This window comes from Silurus aristotelis (assembly GCF_946808225.1).
Source record: "Silurus aristotelis genome assembly, chromosome: 16".
Classification (NCBI taxonomy): domain Eukaryota; kingdom Metazoa; phylum Chordata; class Actinopteri; order Siluriformes; family Siluridae; genus Silurus; species Silurus aristotelis.
In genome coordinates this window covers 23,348,669-23,375,483 of record NC_139589.1, presented here as the reverse complement: position 1 = coordinate 23,375,483, position 26,815 = coordinate 23,348,669, and the positions used below count along the sequence as shown (strand labels likewise).

Sequence of the window (26,815 nt, the reverse complement as noted above, 5' to 3'; positions counted from 1 at the left end):
ATTAATAATTAAGGTTCATGAAGCACATACTGCACTACGCTAATAAATTTATCTTTCCAGAACTGAAAGCAGCACCATCATTCACCATGATATCTCAAGAGCTTGGAATCTAAAACTCCCCTTTGTGCGGGAATGTTGTCCTTTACAGTATGTAGAAACTCATTAAGTGTCTCTTGATATAGTAGGAAGGTTCTTGGCCACACAGCTAAAATACCTGACATACAGGATTCATCAAAGCCAACAGGTTTCAATAGACCATGTTTTTATATCGAATAGTCCTTAGTTTTGTGAAATATTTCGCATTGTAGACTTTTAAATCCTTCGATGGATTCTCCTCTGACTATTCGATAGCATTTGATAAAAAAAAGGCAGATTCGGGCATAGATTTGTGATTATAAATAAATATCAAACAACGCAACATTGCTGAACAAAAGACATGAGTGGAAAATAGAGTCAAGACAAAACTCAAAATCGACTGTTTCAGTGATATTCGTCCCCTGCCTACCTTGATCCATCATCTTATGGCATTGTGTCCATGTCATCTCAAAGACCTTGCATCCATACAATAATGAATCACCGCCATCATACTGAAACATAGTTCTGCTAGACGAGTACATTGTTCATGAGCGATTGATTTGCTGTTATTTCAGTTTGGAACAATAGATGGTGCTGAATGATCTCTCGCCTCGCTCGCTGTAGGAAAGCATGATTAATCACAAAAGTCTAGTTGAGAAACCTTCCTTTCATCTCGTTCAAACTTTTGTTGGAAGCACCTGGATATCTGGATTGATGACGAGATGCTTTTTTGGGGAAATGGTAAATAAATAAACAGGGAAATAACATGTATAGTAAAAGAAAAGATTGAACTAAGTTGAGTCAGATATACAAGATTCAAGATTTTTTTTTATTTGTAACAATATATATATAGATACAGAACACAGTGAAATTGCAGTGAAATGTAAACCTGATCGTCTGCTTAGAAGATTGTGCATTAGATTTGAGAAAATAGATAAAGTGATAGTACAAGATAATGCGAATATATTCAGATGTGCAAAACTGAAATACAAATTGTATGGAATGGAATGATGCATTACAATAACAAACCAGAAACAGTAACAATGACAATGACAATGTAAGGTGCTGTGTGCAAACTGAGCATAAGAGGTTTATGGAATAAGTTAGATGGTCATGCTCGCTTTAAGAAGTCCGATAGCTCTTTATTTTTGGTTTTCTTGCACAGCGTATGTTTTTAAAGCATGCGTTTGCAGTTCCCACTGAATCTGAAATAATTCCTGTCCACAAAATTACAGTAAATTTAAAAAAAAAAATCAATTCAAGCTGCTGTTGATCGGAAAGTCAGTGAGATCTACATATTCTGAAATGAGCAGTTTCTTATTTTATCCTTTACCACCACACTGGTTTTGTATAAGCTCCTCAAGTATAGCTCACGAGCAGAATTTTAGAAACTGAATTTATAGCATTTGTATTTATAAAACAGAAGCATCAAGTTCCTAAATCTGAAGGTCAGAAGGTATTGATTTATTAAATAAATAAATAAATAAATAAATAAATAAATAAATAAATAAATATTTGTGTCTGTCAGCCTTTTATAGTTTTTGAGAAACACATGCATGTTATATTTGCATTTTATTTTTATTATGTTTTATTAAAATTTGGTAATGTAATAGTATAAAGATTTGCTTTTACCGAAAAAAATATATCAATGTACAGATGCTACACTTTATTTATTTTTTTAAATCTTTACTTAGCATGAAGAAGTAACAACTTTACACACTCTTCAGCTAAAATACGTTGGTGTGCCTGTAGGAAAACTTGCCAAATTCGGTCTTCACTAATTGGACATTTCTTTCTTGCAATCCAGTTTTTGTTGTAGTATAGAAGAGTAGCCATGTTGGGTCAGGATTCCTTTAACCTAAAATAAGTCTCTAAACAATTCCAAACCATTAAGCTTTTATACATGAAGGTGATCCCAGTCCGTAAACCCAAATCGGGCCCTGTGTACTTGGTCTGGCTACATTAAAGATAAGGATTAATTAATCATTATCAGCTTCCAATTGGCTCAATTCAATTCATTATTTTTTATATTGCACTTTTAACAATGAACATTGTCTCAAAGCAGTTTTACACGGATAATGTGATGATAAAGAATGAATAAGATGTTATAAGTGGTACTTTGTGCTTGATGAGCGACTGCGGAAAGGATAAACTTCCCAGATTGCATAAAGAAACCTTAAAAGGAACCAGGCGTAAGAAGGAACATTGATGGTGATCAGATGAAAACTGTGGTCCTGAGTCAGTGTAGCAGACTGTTCACATTAAACACAGTCCAAAACCATCCTCATAGCTCCCGTTCTTATCCTGGTCTGGTTCACTTCCTCATCCGTATGGAAATTTGGTTAAACCGGTGGCTATTGCTAATCATTACATCGTCATTCTGACAGGGGATATTTTAATATTTTTTATATTTAGCATTGTGAATCACCATGAACAGTCATTTTAAAGCATAAAATGATCCTAAATGTCTTGCAGATTCATTAAACAGCCATTTAAATGAAGAGCTTTTTTTGTAACTCAATGCTGTATAGTGTTTAATGACAAACTCCGTAATGTGTGTACACACAGAGTAAAACTCCAGTATATCTCGGTTTACTTTGCATAAGCACAAATCAGGAGCAGACTGAAATATGTGGAAATATGGAATGCATAGAAGGTATAGGATATCTGGAATGTCAAAAAAAAAAGAAAGAAAGAAATGGGGCATATTGAGCAATGAAAAGAATTCAAAGATGGTTAAGATGTCCATTAAAAAAGAGTCAAAAAATGGCATATAAAGATACAAGCAAGGCTCCAGATCTTAAGACTAGACAGAAACAGAACTGTGCAAAAAAGAGGGCTGAATTAAAGGGTTTATATTCATGAATTGCTCAGTGATATTTTTTGTATGTCAGCATTGTCAGAATGGTTAAACCTCAGCAACATCATTCTTTCTCTTAACCGATCTCAATGTGAGATATGCAAGAGACTTCACTGCTGCAACTATTATATCTTTTGTACCTGCCTACAAGAGTTAAATAATGAATTTAATTGGTTTAATTTAGAAAATGTAACCCACCTAGCAACCTCATTTAATCCACTGCGATATGGACCATACTAAGGATGAACCTATTGCTCACATGATCTCTTGCAGCCCTGTTTGCTGCCTTCAGTGTTGAAGCACATCTCAATTCTAGACTAGAAAAAAAAAAGAATATGTGTGGTTCTTCTCATATCTCAATTTGCATCAACCTTTAGACCACATGCTCACGGCAGGAAGATCACACTTATCTTCTCACTAAATATATCTGTCATCGCTAAACAGAACTGTCAGGTAATGTTGCTTAATGCAGATGCTGAATCTGACCATGTAAAAACGTTGCCAACTTTTATATATTACTCAGGAGGATGTACTGTAGCTTATAGGGGAGGGCGTAGCTTAGTAGTTAAGATGTTGGACTTCTGATCAGAAGATCATGAGTTTAAATCCCAGCACCACCAAGCTGCCACTGATGGGCCCTTGAGCAAGGCCCTTAACCCTCAACTGCTCAGTTGGATAAGAACTATTCTGGATAAGACCATCTGCCATATGGCATAAATGTCAGTAAATGTAAATAGATGTAATCCATAAACTGTGTTGACCATTTCTGCTGGAACTAAGCTAAAAAAAAAAACATTCTGGAAAATGTCAAATTAGACGTGGCATTCACAGCTGGAGGTCTTGGCCATCACTGTTGGCAGGGAAGATAGTGGAGAATTTTCTGCCATAGAGTCTGTGAGTTTCAAGGTGGAGCCCAAGCTGTGTGGTCTGTTACAGGGTGGAGAACTCTGGAGGCCCACAGACACAGAAGACAAGCTTGAAATCTGGAAAAAACACAAAACGTACAATTTGCTGAGTATTATATATATTAAAAAAAAGTCTGTTGTAAAACTATTTGGCTTGCCTGAAGAAGTAGAGTAGATACAACACGACAAATAAATGGTCTGCAAGAGCATGCATGAAAAATCAAATCTCAAACCTCAGTTGAATGTTCTGGATTTTAGTTAGAGTTCAGTGAGGATAAAAGTCCATCAGATGTGCTGTGTAACTTATTAAATCAGGACAGAATATAAAAAAAGAAAAAACCTGGTGGTACTTTGAGGTTGCGTGGGGGTTTGAGGGATCCCAGAACTCCTCCTCCTTGTGCAGATGTGCTGGAAACTCCATACGATCTGCTCCGGTTCATGGGCAACCTCCGAACCACACGTACAGTAATTATATTGTCTACGATTTGACATCGTCTCAACAGTGGTCGGTTATAAAATGTTCTTTAAGGTGGAGTCCAAATTTGCTTTGAGGGCAAAATGTGGGTCGAATAGGAAACTTGGATTTTTTGTTATTCATTCTTTTATCCTGGACATCAGGAGATCAGGAGCTGATCCCAGGAGCAGATAATGTAAAGCAGGAATACACTTCAGTTTGGGCTGTACATTGTATTTCAGTACACTGTATACACACGTAAACAACATGGGCTTATGTAGAATTAACAGGTTACCTACGGCCATGTTTTTGGAAGGTTTGAGGAAACCGGAGAACCTAAAGGATCCCAAACGGACATGGGGGAAAACAATGTAACCCAGTTTTAGGATTGAACTGTGGACCCTGGAGCTGTGAGGTGGCAATACTTCAACTGTGCCAATATATATTGTATGCTAATATTACATGTCTTAAATAAATGACTGAAATAAATCACTTCAGTCACTTTTCTCTCAGAGGAATTTCCAACATTAATTTGCGGATGTGTGAAAATGCAAAAATAATAAATACTAGTTCCAAATCCAAAACATATTTAATCTCACAGTACACCTGAGCTCAGGTGTGTTCGTCATTGCTTTCTCTTCTAGTGTATCTTCTGTATTTTCCTAAGGAGCAAAAGCGGGTTTCTGGTGAAAGAGCACCCTCTTGTGGTAGAAATCAATAATGAACGAAAGCAATCAGACCACCATATCTGCTTATGTACCCCTCGAAATTATATTAGCATTTTAGCAAATTATTCTTCCAAAGTTATCAAATAAAAAAAGTGTTATTTGATGTTTAGACTTGATCCTGATTAGCTTCTTGATGTGGAAGTAGCACTTCAGGGGCAAGGAACAGAACAACCAAACCAAACAAAACCAGATGGGTTTTATTAAAACAAGTGTTTTCTGTGTATTCCATAAACACAATCATTTGATGATTTTTTTCATATGTCGCTTTTGTTTAAAATACTCATTAATTTGTGTACCCTCGTGAAGTATTTTGGATCAGTCACGTTAGCAAGCAAACTGGCTACGAACAAACGATCTAACACACGCTAAGTGCTACGAGCTAGCATTAAACTTATCCACACTTCGAGATTAAACTGTACATTTTTTTCACTTAATTACATTCAAACTAAAAACATTTAAACCTTCAATGTTAAAATGTATTAAAATAAACACATTTTATTTGTTGTATTTTTTTTCTTCATCAATAAAATCACATTTACTTTTACAGGACAAAATTAACCCATTCTTCAAGCATGTAAAACATTTTTATAAGTTTATTTTGATAAATATTGATCTTTAGAAATGATCTGTATTAAATATTTATCACTGTATTGATATTTAATGTAAAACGTTGACTGAGGAAAAGGGATAAGAGCATGCACTATGCGCTTTTGTCCACTAGGAGGCAGCAGTCGAGCGTGTGTAGTAGTAAATGTCTCGTAATTGCAATTTCCACTCACCTAAATTTGACTATTATTTAATTTCCCTGATGTTAAAAAAATGCATCTCTATTATTTTCTGGTTAAATCAGGTGGGTAAGTTCTTGTGGAGTTTCTTTAAATGCATTTCTCATGTGTGTAATTATTGCAGGAAAACTTCCTTTCTAGCCCCAGTGCACATTTACATCATGAATATTATGTCAAATTGTATAATATTTTATAAGACATTATTCCTGACCGACAAAACCCCATTTTTATATAGGTGTAGACATTTGAAAAATTACAGACTTCCTGGATTCTTTGCTGCTGCCTCACCTGGACCCTGAACCTAAACCCATTCTTAGAGCCCCAGTGTTATAAGAGAACCCACCCCAAATCTTTTAGTTTTCAAAGCTATTGCAATTTTCACATTTTTTCTGACAGTGCAAATGTGATTACAGGTCTAAGATCTGATGACTCAGTAGGGTGGCATCTCTTGAAGGCATTTATCAAGTAAGTGTGTGGATACGTCTAGCAGGTCCAGAAAGTGCGTCTGAAAATGCGTAGTTTGAAAAATGAAGTGTCGCACAGTGTGTGTCAGGATCAAGCTGTCATTTCTGAGATTAGCCCCCTCTAAAATGCCGCTTTGCAACAGTAAAATCTTGAAACGCGTGCATTTTAATTGCATACTTTCAACCTGAACTCATCTGAATTTAAACTGAATGCAATGGACAAAGTCCTTTATCACGCACGACTGTCTTGATTTTTCTATTTTAAATAAATACCATGAATGGTGCGACTACAAAAAGAAAACAGAGCCGTGTGTCAACTCTGAACTCATTCTTCTATTTTTTTTAACCCATAGGAAATATTTGTTCTTTTGATCTTTTTCTGCTGTTTGATGGTGTAAGTTATGATGTTGATGATTCATATTTGGTGTGAAAACGATGAGCTCAAAGTGACGCCTACAAAGGCCAGGAAGGACTGACACACACACACACACACACACACACACACACACACACACACACACACATGCACACAGACTCTGGACACCGAAACACTTGACATAAAACCATCCTCATTGTCAGTTTTTTTTTTTAATATATACAAAACATAAAACACTTATAATCACAGAATTCCATTAGTATTTTTTTTGCAGCATGTCAAATGTTTGTGCAGAAGAGAAAAACAAAAACATTTTCTTTTTTTATATTTATTGTTCCAGATCTTGCATGAATTCATTCATGAATTTGCTCCAGGGATGTCATTTAAAATGTACAAATGAAACACTCATTTAATCTGGTATGGAAAGTATTCACATAGAAAATAAAGTGCAGCTCTCGAACATGGTGAATTACCTTTTTTTTTTTATTATTATTCTTGAATATTTTTTATGGTTGATTCGTTCATAAATGCATAGTGCAAGTATATTTCCATCACATGACACGTTTTATTTTCTTTATGTGTTTACCCTCAAGAGATTTAGTTGTACAGTATGTATAATTTCTTAAGTAATTGTGTGTGTGTGTGTGTGTGTGTGTGTGTGTGTGTGTGTGTGTATATATACACACACACACACACACACACACACACAGATTTGAATATATTAGTGGGTAGTGGGTATAGACACATATGTGTATATATGAGTTTTCAAATACACACGTGTGTATGTATGTATATATATATATATATATATATATATATATATATATATATATATATATATATATATATATATATATATATATATATATATATATATATATATATATATATATACATACACACACACACCATGAAAAAGCTTACTGTTTTGCTCTTAAAGGCTATGAAAGTTGTTTTTACTTTGCTGTACTTTCACATAGGAAGTGATCAAATGAAACTGGTCGTTTTTTTTTTGTTTTTTTTTTAAGTTACTTTTTCCATTTCAAATGTATTAAATTGCGATCATTAACAAAGTAAACATCACATAAGCACACATTCTTTTATATAAAAAAAAAACCACACAAAAACAAGGACATGGACATTTTAGTGTCTTTATAAAAAAAAACAATAAAAAAAAAACATCTTAGCAAAATATAGCCAAGGCTTATTTAAATATGCATAAATAGCTTGAAAATATTTTCTCCATAGCAATTCAAAACACCGTCGACTTACAATAGTCATTGAGCTAAAAAGAGGAACAAGATTCTTTAAAAATGATGGACACAGTCCCTGTTTCTCATTTTTGTACATGACAAGCACCTGCAAGACACTTTTTTAACTGCCAACTTAGAGCTAGGGAAAAAAAAAAAGAAAAAGAAAAAGGAGTGAAAATTTTAGTGAAGCCACTGAAAGAGAATGAAAGTGATTTCAAACAGGGATTTTTTAAAAAAGACTTTCAAGTTTGTTCGCATACAACACGTCTTTGGGTGTTTTTTCAATGTTTTAAAAGTCGAAATACTTTACAACAAGGAGCAAATTCACCATAAGATTATATAAAACATATATAAAATATGTACAATAGTGCATACGAAGCATTGGACAATAATCAAGGGTGAACTAGTTATGCTTGTAAGTAAAGTCTAAAGGTAAATCCAAATAAAATAAAAAAATTCTAATTTTTTTGCACTGGTTTTTGTGATAAAAATGATTGTAGACTTTTTAAATAGGTATAATGCAATTCCTGTCATATTGCTTCCTTTTTTTTTTTTTTTTTTTATAAAAACCTGTATATGAATTGTTCCTGTTTGTCTTTTTTTTTTGGTGTAAATTTCTTGATAAAATTTCTAAAAGCTAAATATTTATTTGGGTGTCTTTGCATAGTGGTATATGTAATCCTAGCTAACGTAGATGAGAGTAACTTTCCAGATGTGCTGATAATCCTGTATTTTGTAGCTTATTTTAAACAGAGGTTGTGGAAGTTCTATGTCCCTTTGAGATACCTGACTTACCTGTGGAACTTTGGAGTGAAAAAAAATTAATAAATAAAAATAAATTGCACTTAACAGTCTGTGGGTAGGTTTTAGTCCCACTTTTAATTTACCCTTGTTAGCAAATACAGAAGCATAAAACCACCAGAAGAATCATAAATACAAATACATTTCCAAGATATGAACTTTTTTTTTTTTTATGCTTTTAAATCCCTGGCATCACATTAGAAAGCTGACGATAAAACAACAAAAAAGACATCTGTTAAAAATCAGAAATTTGCCAATATGATTTACAAAGTGTCAGGCACGCTGCTCAAACGCACACCCGTTGTGGGAAAAGTTCCAGACTTGAGCTAGTTTATTCTTCCCAGTCACATTATGAAAAAATACCCAAAAGAGTTGTGCATGACAAAAAACTTTTTTTTTTAAGCGGTCAGTTTGCGGCTTCAGGAACGGGTGGCGCTCGCTCAAGTCTCACGGTCCAGGGATCAGGGGTCGGGGGGTAAAATGCTGGGTGTGGTAGAACGTCCTCCCTTGCCAGGGCAAAAGTGAACACCCCCCTCTTCCTGTCCACATCCTCTGAGATGAGCTTCCTTTCTGTCAGATTCTCTCTGATGCTTCCACTGTCTAAATCCTGCCGTCTTTCGGGGGGCAGTTGAGGAGGCACTGGTGCCCCAAGGGATGGCAAGCGCAACGTTTGGTCTCCTTGTAGTGGATGGGCATCTGGAGGGTAGAAGTACCCGGACGAAGAGCGCCATGAGGAGGAAGGTTTGCGGCCCCGGCGTGGCCGTGACACGCGGCAGCTCTGGCGCTTGATGTGCCGGTGCAGGTGGTCGGAGCGGGTAAAGCTTTTGTAGCAGTGCTCACACTGGTAGGGCCGTACGCCTGTATGAATACGCAGGTGATTCTTTAGGTCATAGTTGTGCACGAATTTGGAGTTGCAGTGCAGGCACATGTAGGGTCGCTCACCGGTGTGCTTGCGCATATGGATCTTTAACTTGTCTTGCCTGAAATGTAAAGAAAGAACAGCATTGAGTAAGTAGGGTTTTACGGTTATCCTTCGACAGCTACGAAAGATCTTGCAGCTTTTGTGCATTTTTCAAACTGCCAAAATTCCCCATTGAACCTCAAGAACTACAGTAAATCGAAAGTTACTATCTATACAGTATAAGATGAACACATTTGTAGCGGTTGGTTTATATGCCTAAACTCTATGAGTGAAACTTGCCCTATATAGGTAAGAACAGGGGGGGATGACATGCCAGTCGGTTTTTAGGATTTGTCTTTTGCCTTCTTGTGGTACACTAAAGTCATTTCAACATTCCATTTTTTTTTTCGTAAGTGCTTTCCAATTAAAACTTTTCAGTTATTCAGTGATACAGTGTGTGCTAGTTAAGAAGTAAAATCTAGGTTGTATTTTCTTATGTTATTACAGTATGGAAACAACTGTTAAGCTCTGAAGGAGGATGGCCGCAAAATTGCACTGCTTCACAAAAGCATTTGCATGACTTGGGGTGATGCCCTATGACAGGTGCTTGATGCTTGGTTGCAACTTCTCTTTGTGTGACTGATTTGGTCTGGCCTTGTCGATTCCCCAACCTTTCCTGTTATCCGCACAACTTCAGTGTTAAATTTCGATGACTATGTAACCTTCAAACAGCTTGTGAAAACTTTGATGTGTAACAAGCAAGAATGATTAACAATAAAACTGAAAAAAAAAAAACACTTTGAAGGCTGAGAAATCTTTGTGTTCCAGTTGTGCTGATTTGGCAGGTGAATTCTTTTATTAACCAAGCGATAACCTTCTGTTCATCTTGATTTAAAAGGCTAATATGGTCTCAAGTCAGCAGGTATAACCAGCACCTCGGCTTTCACACCCTAACAGTGTGGATCTCACCCCCCTGCCAAGTGTGTGTTCTCAAGACTTGCCCCCTGGAGGAGGCCTTTGGCACACCGGTTCTAAAGTGCGCCCACCTGGGTGCTATCTGGGATGGACTTAATGTATGCTATGCCCAGTCTCTCTCTTACCTTGTGAAGCGAACCTCGCAGATGGTACACATGTAGGGCTTCTCGCCTGTGTGCGTCCTCATGTGCCGAGGTAGTTTGCCTGCACCCTGGATGACCTTGTTACAGATGGGACACTGCTGTGACGCTTTGGGCTTCAGCTTCCTTTCTTCCTCAAGCTGCCATGGTGGAAACAGTGACCCTAGGTGGGATGCTGAGAGGAAACTCAAGTAATTTCGCAGATCTGCTTCATCCTTAATCTGGCCAAGAGAGGGCTCAGGAGCTGCCCCGACACTTGGACTCACAAAGTCTTTGAGGAATTCTCTGTGGAGCAGAGCACTGGGAAGATCATCTTTTAGTTCCTCTTTGATGACTTCCTTCTTGATGGCGAGATCCAAAGGCCCATTGTCCAATGAAGCAGTTGGGTAAGGGTGAGGTGGGCATTGGGAATCCAGGAGTTGTGGGAAGCCTGGAAACTCTGCAGCCCAAATTGGAGGATAGAATCCAGGAAGAAGAGAGGTGAAGCCTGATCCCCTCTCCAATCCTGGCATCTTTTGGTACAGCCCTTCCTGCAACAGGGACTCGATAGAAAAGTCTTTCAGCGCTTTGCCTTCCAATCCTTCTTGTTCTCTGGGTTTTTCTGGGGTACGTGACTGACATTTTTGGGAGTTTGACTCTCTTTCTGCGTGTACTTTTTGTTGTGAGCTGCATGCGGGGCTGTCTGCTCTTCGCTCTGTGCCAGTGATTCGGTTCTGCTGGTTTTCAGAAACGTCGGCTTGAAGCGATCTCTCACTGAGGTTGTCCTCGTCTCGTTCTGCAACTTCGCCATCTTTTGAGTCGATCTCTGCCTCTTCCGCCATTTCCTCTTCTTCCTCATCTTCCTCTTCTTCATCATCTTCTTCCTCATCCTCTTCTTCATCTCCTTCTCTGCCACCAGTACCGCCCCCTCCCCCAGTGTCCATGATCTCCAAGCATACGTTAATGATACATGGGATCTCCAAAAGCCGCGCTGCCCCCAGGATCTCCTTCACGTTGGAAGGTGTCACCGTCAGCGTCGACGTGTACGCAAACTCCAAAATGGCTGTCAGCGATTCGGGTGCTACAAAGTCCAGCTCGTAAACACCATGATGGCTGGGGTCACCATTGCCCGTGGCCACGGTGAAGAGTTTTTTGAAGTACTGACTGCATGCCGCCAGCACAGAGCGGTGTGTGTGGTACTCCTGGTCCTTCACCACCAGGACCACATCACACAGGAAGCCAGCACGCCGCTGCTCGTTCAGACTGCACAGGACGTCACTGCTGTGATTCGGAAAGGGGATCCCAATGAGGTCCTCCTCACTGTGGGCCATAGTCTTATAGAAATCTGTAGAACAAAAGCAGAAAAAAAAGCGTGTGACAGAATGATTGAGTAGTTCTTTCAGCAGATGTTAGAATGTAATTTTCTTTAATGTATCCCTCAAATAAGACTTGGTGGCCTCCACACTCTTTTTAGCTCTCTACAGCCCTTTTGTTCTTATCTTCTGTGAGCATGGTGTCTTAGACCATATAAAGCAAGATGTACCATCTCACACACACACAAACACACACACTGTCTTTGTGACATTTGGAAACAAAACACAGGAAGGCAAAGGGGGTCAGACTCTAGTTTCTAGACTAAAGGAAAGAAGTTTGGAGGGCAAGATGGTTTTACATACAGTACAGTGCCTCCCCCTCAAATGGTTTAGTATTCTTTGAATAAAACACGTGTTCAAAGGATCTTCTTTGTTGAATACATATAAATTGGTTGACTATTTATTAGAATTTCAGAAATGAGGCATAGATCTAAATTCACCTACTAGTGCAAACAGCGAAATCACATAAAGAGTTACTTTAATTCAGTGATTATGTTCAGCTGTGTTCCAGCTCACGGGTGAATGGCAACTGAACTGTACCTGTCGATTCCGTAAAATGTTCACGTTGGCCTTTTATTGGCACAGTCGTCCTTCATTCACAGTTATGAATAGAGCATAATCTCAGTGCGCGGTCAGTGCAGACATTTAGATGGATGCTTTGAGAATTCCTAAATCCAAACCAGCCCTGTTGACTGACTTTAAAGAAAAGAGCAGTTTCCTGCCAGCATCCTCAGGCCAGCCTCCTTCTTCCTCCTCTTTTTTTTTTTATCTATTTGTTCACGATCACATCCGAGCTCTTACCAATCAAGTATTGAACATTTCTTGCACTGTTGCTAGGAGACAGTTGCTATAATTACCAGTTTATTAGATATATAGTCTAATAAAGCAGAAACAACGTGTCTAAATGAGGAGAAGTGTGTCGTGAACATCAGGAGCGTGTCTGAAAGGGGGCGGGGGAAGCCATTTACAGAGAGTAACTGAAATGCTGCATAGAACTGAAACAAAGATCAGTATACGTTCCATGGTCTGGGTAAAGTTCTTGAAAAATTATGTAATAAATATTACGTAATTCATTTTTATGAACTGAATTCGACAAATTTCAGGTTCGTTATTTGCATTTGGGTGATAATGTTTCTGAGGTATTTTGGAGGTAACTTTGCATTCAAAAGAACGGCATATTTAGTTCTATAAATCTTTATAGAAAACCTATTAATTTAACCCTAACCATCTTGATGTAACCTAACTGTACATGGACCATTATATTTAAAGGCCAATTTTGTTTTATTTATTAATATTTGGATTAAGCCAGAGATGCCTAAACAAAGGCTCAATGTCTTGGATTTTCTTGCATAGTTTTTTTTTTACACACTTTTCACTAATTTTTGATCACATATAATTATAAAATGAATATGTTATCCTTCTACACTGAATTTCTCGAGGAACAGTAAGAACCAGTTTTATGTCTTGAAATTAGATATAACTAAATATCTGTATTAGGCTTTGAACTCTATTGTACAATAAATTGGATTGTAACAGTTTTGTTGTACTATAAATTTCAATAATATTGAAATTTTTAACTTTGAAAATAAAACTGCATTACAGAGTTAAATTTTTTTATTTTTTTATTTTTTTATATTATGAGATCATAAATATAAACTTAAATTTGAATTTAAAATAAGAAAAAAAAAAAAAGAAAAAACATTGGCACCTCTGGATTAAACCAATTGAATTCAGTAAACCAGACAAATCAGCAAATAACTATAAAACCCCAACAATAAATCTAATATATATATTTTTTATAATAGTGGGTCATGATTTCCACCACGTCACCAACCCCTGGAGCTTCTCAGATAGTTCCAGTCTTCTGCATCATATGTCAGTACGTTGCAAACCATCCTAAGGTGCACGCAGTAATTCAGAAATGATCCGGGTATTTATAGAACGTTGTTGCATGCTCTCGATTTGTTTCCACCTAGCAAAAGAGCACCTAAAACAAAGCCGTATAGAAGTGGGGCAAGAGGACGTTCCTTCTCAGAAGAACCTTTTAATGTCAAGCTGTCATGTATGTTTGACACTTTGTAGATGAATTAAAAGCATGATCGTATTGTTTCAACATGACAGCGCAACGCAGAAGGAAAGGGGGGTGCCGATGTCCTCAGAAGTTCCCTGACAGGTTACTGTACCAAAAAAAAAGAAGAAGAAGGAAAGAAAAAAGACGGTGTGCCCCTCCCTGGAAAATCCAGCCAAGTCAAACAGGCATTTAGAGCTAAAAACAACAGTCGATCCCACCCACTCTGGGAACACGTGCAACTTCTGTAGCTGCCTAACTCCGTGCTCTTCCCCTCCCCTGTCCTCACAGATACACTCCCATAATTATAGTGTGTGTGTGTGTGTGTGTGTGTGTGTGTGTGTGTGTGTGTGTGTGTGTGTGTGTGTGTGTGTGTGTGTTTGTGTGTGTGTAGGATAGGAGCAGGATGTGACACATGCTCAGAGCGGGAAGGAGGGCACTGCTTTCCCACTGTAGCGTCCTACATGGCTACCACCACGGGCTCACAAGTACACACACACCCACACCCACAAGTGCACACACACACACACACACACACACACACACACACACACACACTCTTCTGACCAAACTCTCAGAAAAGATTTCCAAATCTACAATTATGTTACAGAAATTGCAATAGATTTTATATTAAAAAACTATATAACAAATTAAATAAAACTATAGCATAAGCATTGCATACAATTTGACAAGATTTAACAGTGGTGGAAAACGTGTCTCTCTTTCACAAGAAAATCATCAGTAATTGTGGACTGTGGTGAAAAAAAAAAGTTATGAGACGTGACGTGTAAAAAAAATGGTCTGAATTGCTGATGAAATTTACATAATGAAGTTCAATAAAATAAAATAACATAATAAAGAAGGGTGATCTTGGTCTTAACCCCAATACAATTTTCTGGTAGGAGCTCAACAAATACTTACTTATAATTTTGAGTATGTTTTTGTTTCTACAGTAACATTTTAATCACAGGATCTTGTGTAGCAGTACAATCTATAATCAGAGATATTTATATTTAACATTAATGGAAGGAGTCTCCAGTGTTATTGTCTTGTATTATTTAAATAAAACTCATACGTTCATTAATACCGTAAAAATTGAACAACAAAAATAAAAATTAAAACTATTGAAAAATTGCAACTAATGGCGAATCGGAATACAATTGAATAAAATTCCAGTGGATTATTTTCTTATAACAATACACTCTCTATTGTGCTCTAGTTTCTTTCCATCTGTTCCACTTATTTTCTTTGATTTGTTGCTTATTCGTACAGTATGACGATGTCGAATGCCGCTAAGCTTGTTCGTATATTATATGTGCTATAAGAGTTTGTACATTCATACTTGGGTGTGATCTTTTTTATCTTTATGCATCATTTAGTTTCATTTTAAGTTCAGTTTAAGGACTTTTTTTTTTTTTTTTTTTCTCAAGTTTTGGTTTTGATTTTCAGATTTTGAAAGAAAAAGCTCCGGTTCTAATTCTGGAACGCTAAGAAGGCAAAGCATGAGTGTTCACCTCAGAAACCTAAATGTCACTTAATTGAGTAAAAACAAAAGTAACTTTGATCTTTTAAAATAACACACACTAGCAAACACACACACACACACACACACACACACACACACACACACACACACACACACACACACACACACACACACACACACACACACTCTCCGTTACTGCTGTACTTATTGAGGACAAAGCTCCACACTTGGTTGTTTGAGGTTTGAGTCACTTATTAAACACTGTTTTTTCCTCTATTGTTGGGTAATTATTATATATATATATATATATATATATATATATATATATATATATATATATATATATATATATATATATATATATATATATAGTATAAAAGATGTGAGTTGAATTCTCGTTCATCAGCTAGGAATAAAGTTAAGACAAAACTTTGAGAAAAGTTAAAACAGTTCACATCCCTCAGACATATTTCATCATATCTCCTGGTGCCGAGGACAGAGGTGTCAACAGAGAAGAGCAGGAGAGAGACAGTATTACAGACAGACATGGAAGATAGACTGAGTGAGCGAGAGAGAGAGAGAGATAGAGAGAGCGAGAGAGGTTAAGAAGGAGCTGTACGTGAGGAATAGGTGGTGGTAAATTGGCTCAATCCAGTGCTGGGTTAGTGGGTCCTAAGGGAGATCATTTGAGGGCCTTTCCAAAGGCTGAGCTGGAGGGCGACCTGTAGGTTCAGGCTGTTAGCCGTTAGCACAGCCACTTATTTAACCTGTTTACACACACCGGCGCTCGTCGGCGTCTTAGCAATGGCCCTGCAATAATTGAACAGATGGTTCTGAATTTGGATTTGGGTGATGTGTCTCTCAGCCAGAGGAGACGGAAGCGCTGCGGTAATGACAGGTGTGACACGAGTAATGAGCGCCTCCGTCACGGTTCAGGATCAGCAGATGAATTTAAACTGGCCTCGTTTGGGAAACTCTGGCTACGAACTTTGGGAAAAACGGATCGCTCGTATTCTCAGTGGTGTGCCTATTGCTACAAATTGGGGTCATGATGATTTAATGAATTGGCTGTAAGATCTGTGATGTGGTATAAACTCAGTGTTTCTGAGCTTTTCGGGTGTTTATTTGGCTGGCGATAATTTCACACACTTCGTCTCGCTCGGGTCTAACGAGGGCACAATAAAAGTGTGGGGTTTTGGGTTCCGTATTTTTATTTTTTTCCTATTCAGGCCATGTTTATGGTGAGGCCTGTAGCATGGTTTACACTTTAGGACAGTTTTATAAGCCAGTAATGTAGTGTAACATCAAACCCTGTGAGTCCTATAACAATGCTGCAGTCAAGTGCTCCTTAAATTGGGAATTCTGTAATGAAGTAGAGATCATGCTACAAAGATGGAACCCGAAGGCCTAATCTCTGACTAATAATAATAATAGGTTATAGTCAGAAATGTAAAGATTTTATAATGAGTCCTTTCTGTCTCTTTGACATTTTACTGTGATTCTGATGACTCTTTTTATAGTTTATAGTATCTGCATTTATACAGTAGAACCATCAAATTCTGTAAACTGATTTCCGTCATATTGAAGGTGTTGACTAGTGTATAACTTTAACAAACTATGATTCATATATATATAAATATATATAGTGCCTGTCAAAAGGAAAAACCTAGTCTTTATAGTTTTTGAGAGACACAGTTTGTTCAAATAATGTTCAAGTAATGTACAGGTATGAACATTTACTTTCACCAAACTTGGTGCTAAATGCTACACTTTATTTATATTTTTCATATATATATATATATGAAGAAATGTTTGTGTAAACACATTGGAGGTCCAAATTCTGAGACGGAGGAGCATAATTAACCAATGACAAAATGAATACAAATATATAATTTCAATATTACTAATATCTCCAAATCTGGAAATAATATGCGCCCCCAAAAAATGTGTCCTGATCTAATAAGTGGCATGAACACACCTGTGCTACGTGAACCCTGGTCATAAAACAGATGCTAATACATCCTGATGCTGGGTCATGTCTGCTCTAATCCGTCACTGTATAAGTACACAGAGCCGAAGTGCTCGAACACCATCATCAAAGGAGTGACGTTTTTTGTCCCGCAAACAATAATTTACACCTGTTATGTGTCTCCTGGGAGTAAAGCACACGCCGTCCTGCCCTCTGCCCTGCTTATTCAACCAGTTTGACTCCTACAGTCGGTTTGGGCTCAAACTAGCACAACCCAATTACAGTACAGCACCAGGCCTCATTTCAGCTCCAAATCTTGTTCTTGATGTGTAAGCATTTTACTCTGTGTGTGTGTGTGTGTGTGTGTGTGTGTGTGTGTGTGTGTGTGTGTGTGTGTGTGAAAGAAACTTTGATGAGTCCTTTCTTTTCATACTATTAGAAGTCCTCAGAAGTAGGACGTGGTTAAGGGAAAGCACCTCTGACACATTATTGACAGTCACCACAGTGTCGAACGCAAATCAGCAAACTGGATCGTTTGACCCTTTTCACGACAGCCAAAGCTTCACACTTTCCCCCATCCTCCTTATATTTTTGCAGACGGCAGGCTGCAACCCAAACAATTTCACGAGTCATCAAATTACCGTGTGGCACCGATGCCGTGACACGGCCGCACTATTGTCACTGTACAGGGTATACTATTGTACCTGATCCGTACACACACACATACACACACACACACTCAAACGAAAGGTGTTGGAAAAAAAAGAACAGAAACACACCTTGACTTTTTCAAAGGCACAAAACAAAACACTGTGAAGTTTTCCACCGACAAAAGAGAACGAAACACACACACTCACCCCGAACCTCCTCTGGAATGTGTGTGACTTATCCTGAGACTACGGAGTGATGTTCGTCTCTCTGTATCTCTTTTTCTCTCTCTGCGTCTCTCTCATCGTCTCCTGTCTTTTACACCAGGCTCCCTGTCCATTCCATTCTCACTCATCCGCTCATCCTTCCTCCATTCACAAAAAAAAAAAAAAAAAAAAAGCCTCCAACAGTGGCAGAAACAACGTCTTTCTCTATCTGTGTCTCCCTCTCTTGAGCACATACATTCATACACACACTCACACACACTCACACACACACACACGCACACTCAGTCACTCACGCGTGCGTGGTACGGAGAGCAAGTGGATGAGTGCGAAAGAGAAGAGAAGAGAACAGAAGAGAACAGAAGAGAAGAGGTGGACCCCACTGTACAGCGGAAAGCGAGAGAGAGAGAGAGAGAGAGAGAGAGAGAGAGAGAGAGAGAGAGAAAGAGGGAGGGAGAAAGAGAGGACTAGTGCAGGGGCAGTGTGTGATGTAGAGATGCAGCACCAGGCGTTTTTATAGCTGGGTGGGTAGCACATAGATAATAATACCCCATCCACCTCCACAACACAAGTAAGGCCCGGTGTGTAATAAGGCCGTGGTGCAGACACCCTCTGATTTGGGGTCGGACTAAATGAATTTTTAGTTTCCTTACAGCAGATTTGCAGTGACCGACCGAGGAATCAACGATGGCACTGGGAGGTTCAGGAGAGAGACAGAGAAACAGAGAAAGAGAAAGGGAGGAAAATGAACGAGTCTGAAGTGCCAACACTATTTGTGCATGTGCAGCACATGGAGCTGTTCGAGACCGAGCACAGGGAGCGTCGGTTCACCATCCCGAGGGAATCATTGTGCGCTATATCAGGAATACAAAACACTGTAATAGGAAAAAAATCATCAATGACAGAATACTGTGATGGAGCCTGCAGGGTTTGAAAGGTTTTCTTGCTCATTACAGAGCAGTTTATGAATGAACTTTTTGTCCATTTAGTGTTACATTTACTCTGAGTACTAAACTCCTACTATGTAATCCAGCCTCTGTTGGAAGTAAAAACTTACTGATTGAAAAATGTTCTGGTTGTTACAAAGCACTAACAGTGGAGACTTACTTACCAACTTCTCCTTGCATTTAACTCAGTGGTGGACAGTAAGTAAAATGTAATATTCATTAAATGTAATAATAATGAAATATTAATATGGCACCGATTAATTTCAGGTTAGCCAGAATATTTGTTACCATGCTCAGAAATGTTGTAGGCCCCCTTTTCGACATTCATTCATTCACAGGACACCGAGTGTGAAACGAGAATGTATACTGCGTAGGGCAGTAGCCAATCACAAAGCACTACACTCAAAGGGGCGTTGAGTGTTGCCAGTTCAACTAGCAGCATGGTTTAGGGAAGAAACCAGAGAACCCAGAGAAAACCCAGATGGATTTTAGTGAATTTGACACAAACTTGAGCTCAGACTGGCCACACTGGAACTGTGAGACAGCATTTTATATCTCTGCACGATTGCTTTGGTGTTGATCTGTGTGTTTTTCTTAGTTCCTTTCTTTCTTTCTTTTTGTTTGTTTTGTTTATTTTAATTTTAATTTCAATTGACATTGACATGAAAAATTTCTCATGATTGCAAGCCAAAATCATGCGTGTACTCATTCCTTTTATTCTTCCTCCGTTTTTGACTGAAAAACCTACTGATTGTTACGAAGTACTGACACTGGAGACTCCTTACTTGATGTTTCCCTGCAAAAATCTTCAGAATATTAGTTTTACAGAGCGATTCTTTGGTAAAGTCAGAATTGAGACTAAATAATGATATCACATATCAATTTCTGGTTAGCTTGAATTTTTATGAGGCTCAAAAATTTATGTTGTACCTGTTGCCAGTTCACCTAGTTTTTGAGAGGAGGAAGAAAACCATGTGAACCCAGAGAAAACCCAGATAGATTTGAGATTGTGTAAAACTTCACATAGAAATGAACCTGAGCTCAGGCTTGAATTGAGGATATACGAGCTGCGAGGCCGCGATAACAAAAAAAAACAACAAACAGTTTTATCGTGAATGTAGGTAGGAATCATGCATTTACTCATTCAATATTTTCTTTCCTTCTCACCTGGACGCAAACGAACACCGCGTTCTTCTCCATCACGCTTTAAAAACAGGAATAATAAAGTCATACTGCATTGTCAATCACGCAGCAGAGCTTTAAATAGCTCGAAGCCAGTGGAAAGTAATTACCCCGAGTCAAACAAGATCTGAGTAAGAACTTGTCAGAACAGAAAACACCATGTTAATGCTCTGACAGAAAAATTGGCACAAAAAGGTTAAAAAAAAGGTAAAATCAGTAGGAAAGGAAAGAAAGACATTTTTTTTATGCAATGTATTTTTACGACAGAAATATAGACGTTGTCAGTCAAGTCCATGGACATTTTGTGAACATTTTAACTTTTAAGGCAAAAATTTGATGAGTTTTGTTCATTTAAAACATTTGGCCTTTGTATTTTTTAAGATTTCTCTCTTTTCAATTTTTTTATAAAGTAAAGGAGGAAGGGAGGAGAAAATCAGTACGCAACATGCACTATAAGATTGTGTTATATTATATCATATTTCTATATTTAGACATTTTAGATCAAATTCAATCCCAAAGCAGAGGTGATCGAAAACTTTTTCTAAGTTTGGGTAATACTTTTTGATGTTTGGGCCAAAAATCAAACTTGATTGAGGGGTGAAAATATACATTGCATTATACCAAACATTATATTAAATTGAATGTTGCAATGCATCCTCTCATTTATAATTTCAGAATAGTTCAAAATAAATAAAAACAATCAAAAGAGAAAACATGGCTTTTTATATGTGTAAATATTGTGGTTTTATGTTCGAAATTATGGTTCAGTGAAACTTAAAATACAATGAGAAACAATCCAATTTATTGTACAATAGAGTTAAATGCCTGAAGCAGCTATTCAGTGAGTTCTAATCAGAGACATTAGAGGTCCTTATTTTTTCCAAAGTTTCTCAAAGTACCATTTTCATTTCTTTTCTCCTCTTTTCATATATCACATGATGGGCCAGATCAAAGGTCACCACGGGCCAACTATGGTCCAAAAGTCTTAGTTTGGGCATCTCTGTCCTTGAACATTTCAGTGTAAGTGTATAAAATATTCATTTTATAATTCTATGTGATAAATAAAGATGGAAATATATACAGATTGAAACATTTTAGCTTTGAGACAAAAATTTCATGAGTTCTACTTATTGAAAATACTTTTTTTAATTCTTAAATATTTCACCTACTGAGCTAAAAAAAAACAGTTAGAAGGATGAAACCACTTTCTGTTCAACTGCTGAGATTTTCCTCTTTATTACATATTTTTTTCTTATGCAAAAACTATTTATTTTTATGAAATTTACAACTGTCCATAAGTTGTAAAGAGTGAATGGCATCAATTTAAATGTGTTTATTTCTTTATTTCCTTATTTATAAATGAGTCACACTCATTAAATCTTTTTTTTAATGATCTTGATTATTGTAATAAATAAATGCAAATTTTAAACAAATATGAAATAAATCATTAAAAAAATATACTGTTTGATATCTGCAAACATTATTGTGTTTTTGTGATATTTACTATATTTGAATAGTCCTTGATCATTACAATGTAGTAATCATAAATATTACAGTTTTAAAATGAAAGTGATATAATTGAACAACATGACTTTTGTGTGTGTGTGTGTGTGTGTGTGTGTGTGTGTGTGTGTGTGGGTGTGTTTGCATGAGCGACAGTGATAGCGTGTGTGTGCTCTCATCTCACTCTGTTCTTAATCCAGAGACCTGAAAAAAAGCCTGAATTTAAGGATAAAGACTGCAATTATATTTTTCTCCTGAAAAAGCCTACAGGCTCGGAGGAGCGTTGCAGAAGTTTTTCTTCGCAATACGCAATAATGAGCAAAGTCGGTGAAACGAGGCCTTCAGAAAATGAATTGTTGTTGGGACTTACACAGCTTTCGATCCTATCGTTCCTTCTACTCCCTTCCCTCGTATTATATTGAGTCGTTAGAGATCAGTGCTGATCTAAGCAGCGATAAACACTGCAGCGTTTTTTAACTCATCACTCCTGACCTGGACAGGATTTCCTACATGACATCAGCAATCAGACTTACAAATCGTGCTCGATTAATCGGCCTGCTTCGCCTCACGTCTCGCTGAGCAGTACGAGATTCAGACTGAGATAGATGAGGGAGCGTGAAAAACAGGATGTCTGTGCCTCAGACAGTGTCTGTGATAAAATAAGTAAATATATCAATATGTATCATATGTGTGTGTGTGTGTGTGTGTGTGTGTGTGTGTGTGTGTGTGTGTGTGTGTGTGTGTGCATGCCAACCAAAACTGAAATTCCAGTGTGAATCGGGGTATGTCGTTAATCTGACTAATCACCTCACAATATTGAGAATCACCATGTAAAAAAAATATATATATATATATTAATTAAAGTAATAATTCATAATTTTCTTCTTTTCGATCTTGAATAATGAAGGAAAGAAGAAATCCAAATTCTAGCACAGAGGTGCTTTTTTCTATTAAGAGTCAACAAACAAACTTGACTGACAGCCGTGGGCCTGAAATAAACGATTATTATACCAAAGCATTATAATAAAACATTATATTACAATTATAGTTGCGATAATTCCTCTCATTTATGATTTCATAATATTTCATAATATAAAAGAATAAAAAACACGATTATGTCACATGTATAACTACTGTGGTTAGATTTTCTCCAAGTTCTACTTTATTGTAACTTTGCTGATAACTAAGAAACTAAACTAAGCTGATTTTGATTTTCAGAAGTTTTCCAAAATGCCATTCTTTCCTTATACATGGCACGACGGGCAAAATTAAAGCACTAGTTTTGGCATCACTGAAAAATTCAGTGTGGATAAATAAAGTGAAAAAAGTAAAAAGTGAGTAAAAAACAAAACTATCAAGAAAAAGCTAAAATATTGGTGTCTATGCATCGGAGAAAGTTTCCACAGCAAAGTAAATGCATGAATGAATAAATTAATAATCTTTTAAAAAAATAATAGTATTTTTTATAGTACAGAAAGTTATTATTTACCAACTATAAAACATTAATCGAATTAATAATAAAATAATAATAGTAATTAATAATAATATGCCTTCACTATAAAAAATATTATTAATGCCATGATCACATTATTATCATATTTTATATATTATACAATATTTATTTTACTCTGTATGCTTCCTCTGATGCATAATAACAATCTTTTTGTGTGATATGCGAATATTTGTAACTTTTTCTTTTTCGAATTTTCTTTATCGAGTTTTTAAACAACAAATCATCATTTTTAATTGATTTAGACATTAAAAGTCGATCAGCAAAAACTTTTTTGTTTAGCGCCTAATGTCGAGTCGTCTCCGGATAAACGGACAGATCTGTGTCCTTCCCAGAATCTGTGGGGAAGGATTTCTTTCTAATGCAAGCTCATCGATTTCTTTGACATTTTTTTTCTTAAGGCTTAAGAAAGGCTTTTTTTTTTTTTTTGGTCTAAACACTAACAGCTACATGCATGGCATACAGACCAAGAGTACAGTAATACTCATGGAAAAACACACACACACACACACACACACACACACACACACACACACACACACACACACACACACACACACACACACAAACACACACACACACACACACACACACACACACACACACACACACACACACACACACACACACACACACACACACACACACACACACAGAGAGAGAGAGAGACATACTGTAAGGCTCAGTCAGTTGTCATAGAAACCCATGCCTCAGCAGGTAACTCTTCATTAGTTAGTGGACTCAGAGCTCAGAGAAAAGCTTCTTATATTAGATACAACATGTCACTATTCTTCTCACCTCATTATAAAGCCAAGCAGCTTGATACACGCCTGTGCTTCACCCCACTTCAATAAAATAATTCTTAACTAATTTCTGTACAAGTTACACTCTATAGGCAGAAGTATTAGGACACCTGATTTTTCTACCCACATGTGGTTCTTCCCCAAAATGTTACCACAATGATGGAGGAAGACAATAGTACAGGACGTCTTTGGATGCGGGAGCAGAAGATTTTTACCTTCACTTGAACTAGGAGACCGAAACATGTTCCAGGTTGACAATGTTCCTGTGCACAAATCCAGCTCCATGAAAATATGCTTTAAATAGGATCTAGTAAAAGATCTTCTGCTATAGAGCTCCAACCCAAATGAACATTATGGATGTAAAAGCTGACTGCACCCCAGACCTCCTCACCTTCTCACCTACATCAATACCTGACTTTACTAACACCATTCATTGTAGCTAAATAAATCTCTGAAAAAATCTTCACAAAATCTAGTGGAACATCTTCCCTGTGAAGAATGGAGCTCTTATAAAAGCAAATGGGCACTAAATGTGGAACGGGTTGTTCAAAAACAGCAAATTCTGTACTAATCTTATGGTCAGGTGTCCAAAAACCATTGTCCATATAATGCATTTACTCTATAATTAACAGTTGCTCAGAACCAAAAGACATACGCTAGCAGCTGTTCATCGTGTAGTATTGATTTTCTGTGACAATTTACAGATTTCTCGCATTTTTATTCAAATAAATGCAAACTCCTCCCCCAACTCAAAACCCAACCTTTATACCTTTTGAGAATGCTGATCAATTTAAATACTTAGAACAAAATCCCTTAATGTAAGTTAAGGTAAGATTAACTAGTTCACATCGGTGCATCTGCAAAAAAAGTTGCTTTAAAAAAGTGTGCATTGGATAAACGTTTGCATTTGTATTGTTTTTAGCATCTACATCAATAAAAAGCGATTTAATCAAATATATAAAATTCATTAAAATATAATTATTAGTAGATGCGCTACACATTTATTATTTACAAGTAATTTGTGAGCAATATTTGATATGTAAATCAATTTCTCCTCACTAAACTGTTTCTCGAGTGCGTTCTCTAAACACCGCTGCCGCTACGTGAATACGACGCATCACAACACTACGGAGACCGAGGCGTGTCCTGAGAGTCACATAAAATACAGATTAACATGGCAGAGGTGGAGCTGCGTCTTCCTGGAGACAGAACAGAAAAAGAACGTCTTTTCTTTTTTTTTTGTGCTTTGAGACAATGTCTGTTGTGAAAAGCGCTATACAAATAAACTTAACTTGACTTGACATTGTGTTGAATCGAAATCGGATCGCACTGCATCATATAATTTATTTATAAATTTGGTAATTAATAGTAAATAATGTGGAGGTTAATCTATAGAATGACTCACACACTAGAAAAATGTGTACTACACTGTAAAAGATGCAAGAAGGTGCAAGTACATGTTCACTATGTGAGAGTTTAGAGGCAATATAAGAAAAGAAAAACATCTCCTAGCTGAGTTGTAAGTGTGTGTGTGTGTGTGTGTGTGTGTGTGTGTGTGTGTGTGTGTGTGTGTGTGTGTGTGTGTGTGTGTGTAGTCTGTTCGCACTCAGGAGGTCCAGGCTGAGTAAGCGTTGGGCTTCTGCAGTACCTGTTTGTGATCACACTTAGTTCCTGTCATCACACACACACACACACACACACACACACACACACACACACACACACACACACACACACACACACACACACACTCACACACACACACACACACACACACACAGTGAAGAACTGAGGATGAGAGAGAGAGAGAGTGGGGGGGGAGTTTTACCATGTTGTCTTTCACTTCTCTTCAGCTCTCTGATGGTAGGAGGAAGGAGAAACTTTCAGCAGATGTGAAGTCAACATGTGAAAAAAAAACAGGCTGTGACTCGGGAAGTCGGACAGGGAGGACGTTGGACGGTGGGAAAACTTGTGTCATCTATGCCTGCCGCAGACAAACCCACCCACCACTCCCAGGGTTCGCTGGGTGGGAAAAAAGCATGTCCAAGGACAATACACACACACACACACACACACACACACACACACACACACACACACACACACACACACACACACACACACACACACACACACACACACACACACACACACAATCCTCTTGTCTGGATTTTTACACAGGGGTGTATAAATGTAATTTACAGCTTAAAATTTTCACACTATTACATAGGGGTGGGTATTTCCCATGCACATATTCACACACACACACACACACACACACACACACACACACACACACACACACACACACACACACACACACACACACACACACACACACACACAGTACTGTACACTGACATGAAAGTCTTCAAGTTGGAGGATTTTGAGTGTCCCAGTTTCTCT

General features: G+C 37.4%; 1 protein-coding gene across 1 annotated transcript; it reads right to left on the bottom strand.

Moving 5' to 3' along the window:
* Positions 1-7,764: 7,764 nt before the first annotated feature.
* Positions 7,765-26,513, bottom strand: zbtb7c (zinc finger and BTB domain containing 7C). Its single transcript, XM_083563719.1, is given in 5 exon segments — positions 7,765-9,681; positions 10,703-12,041; positions 26,238-26,280; positions 26,282-26,323; positions 26,325-26,513. Coding segments are annotated over 5 exon segments (2,061 nt in total). The 5' UTR covers positions 26,388-26,513; the 3' UTR covers positions 7,765-9,107.
* Positions 26,514-26,815: the final 302 nt, after the last annotated feature.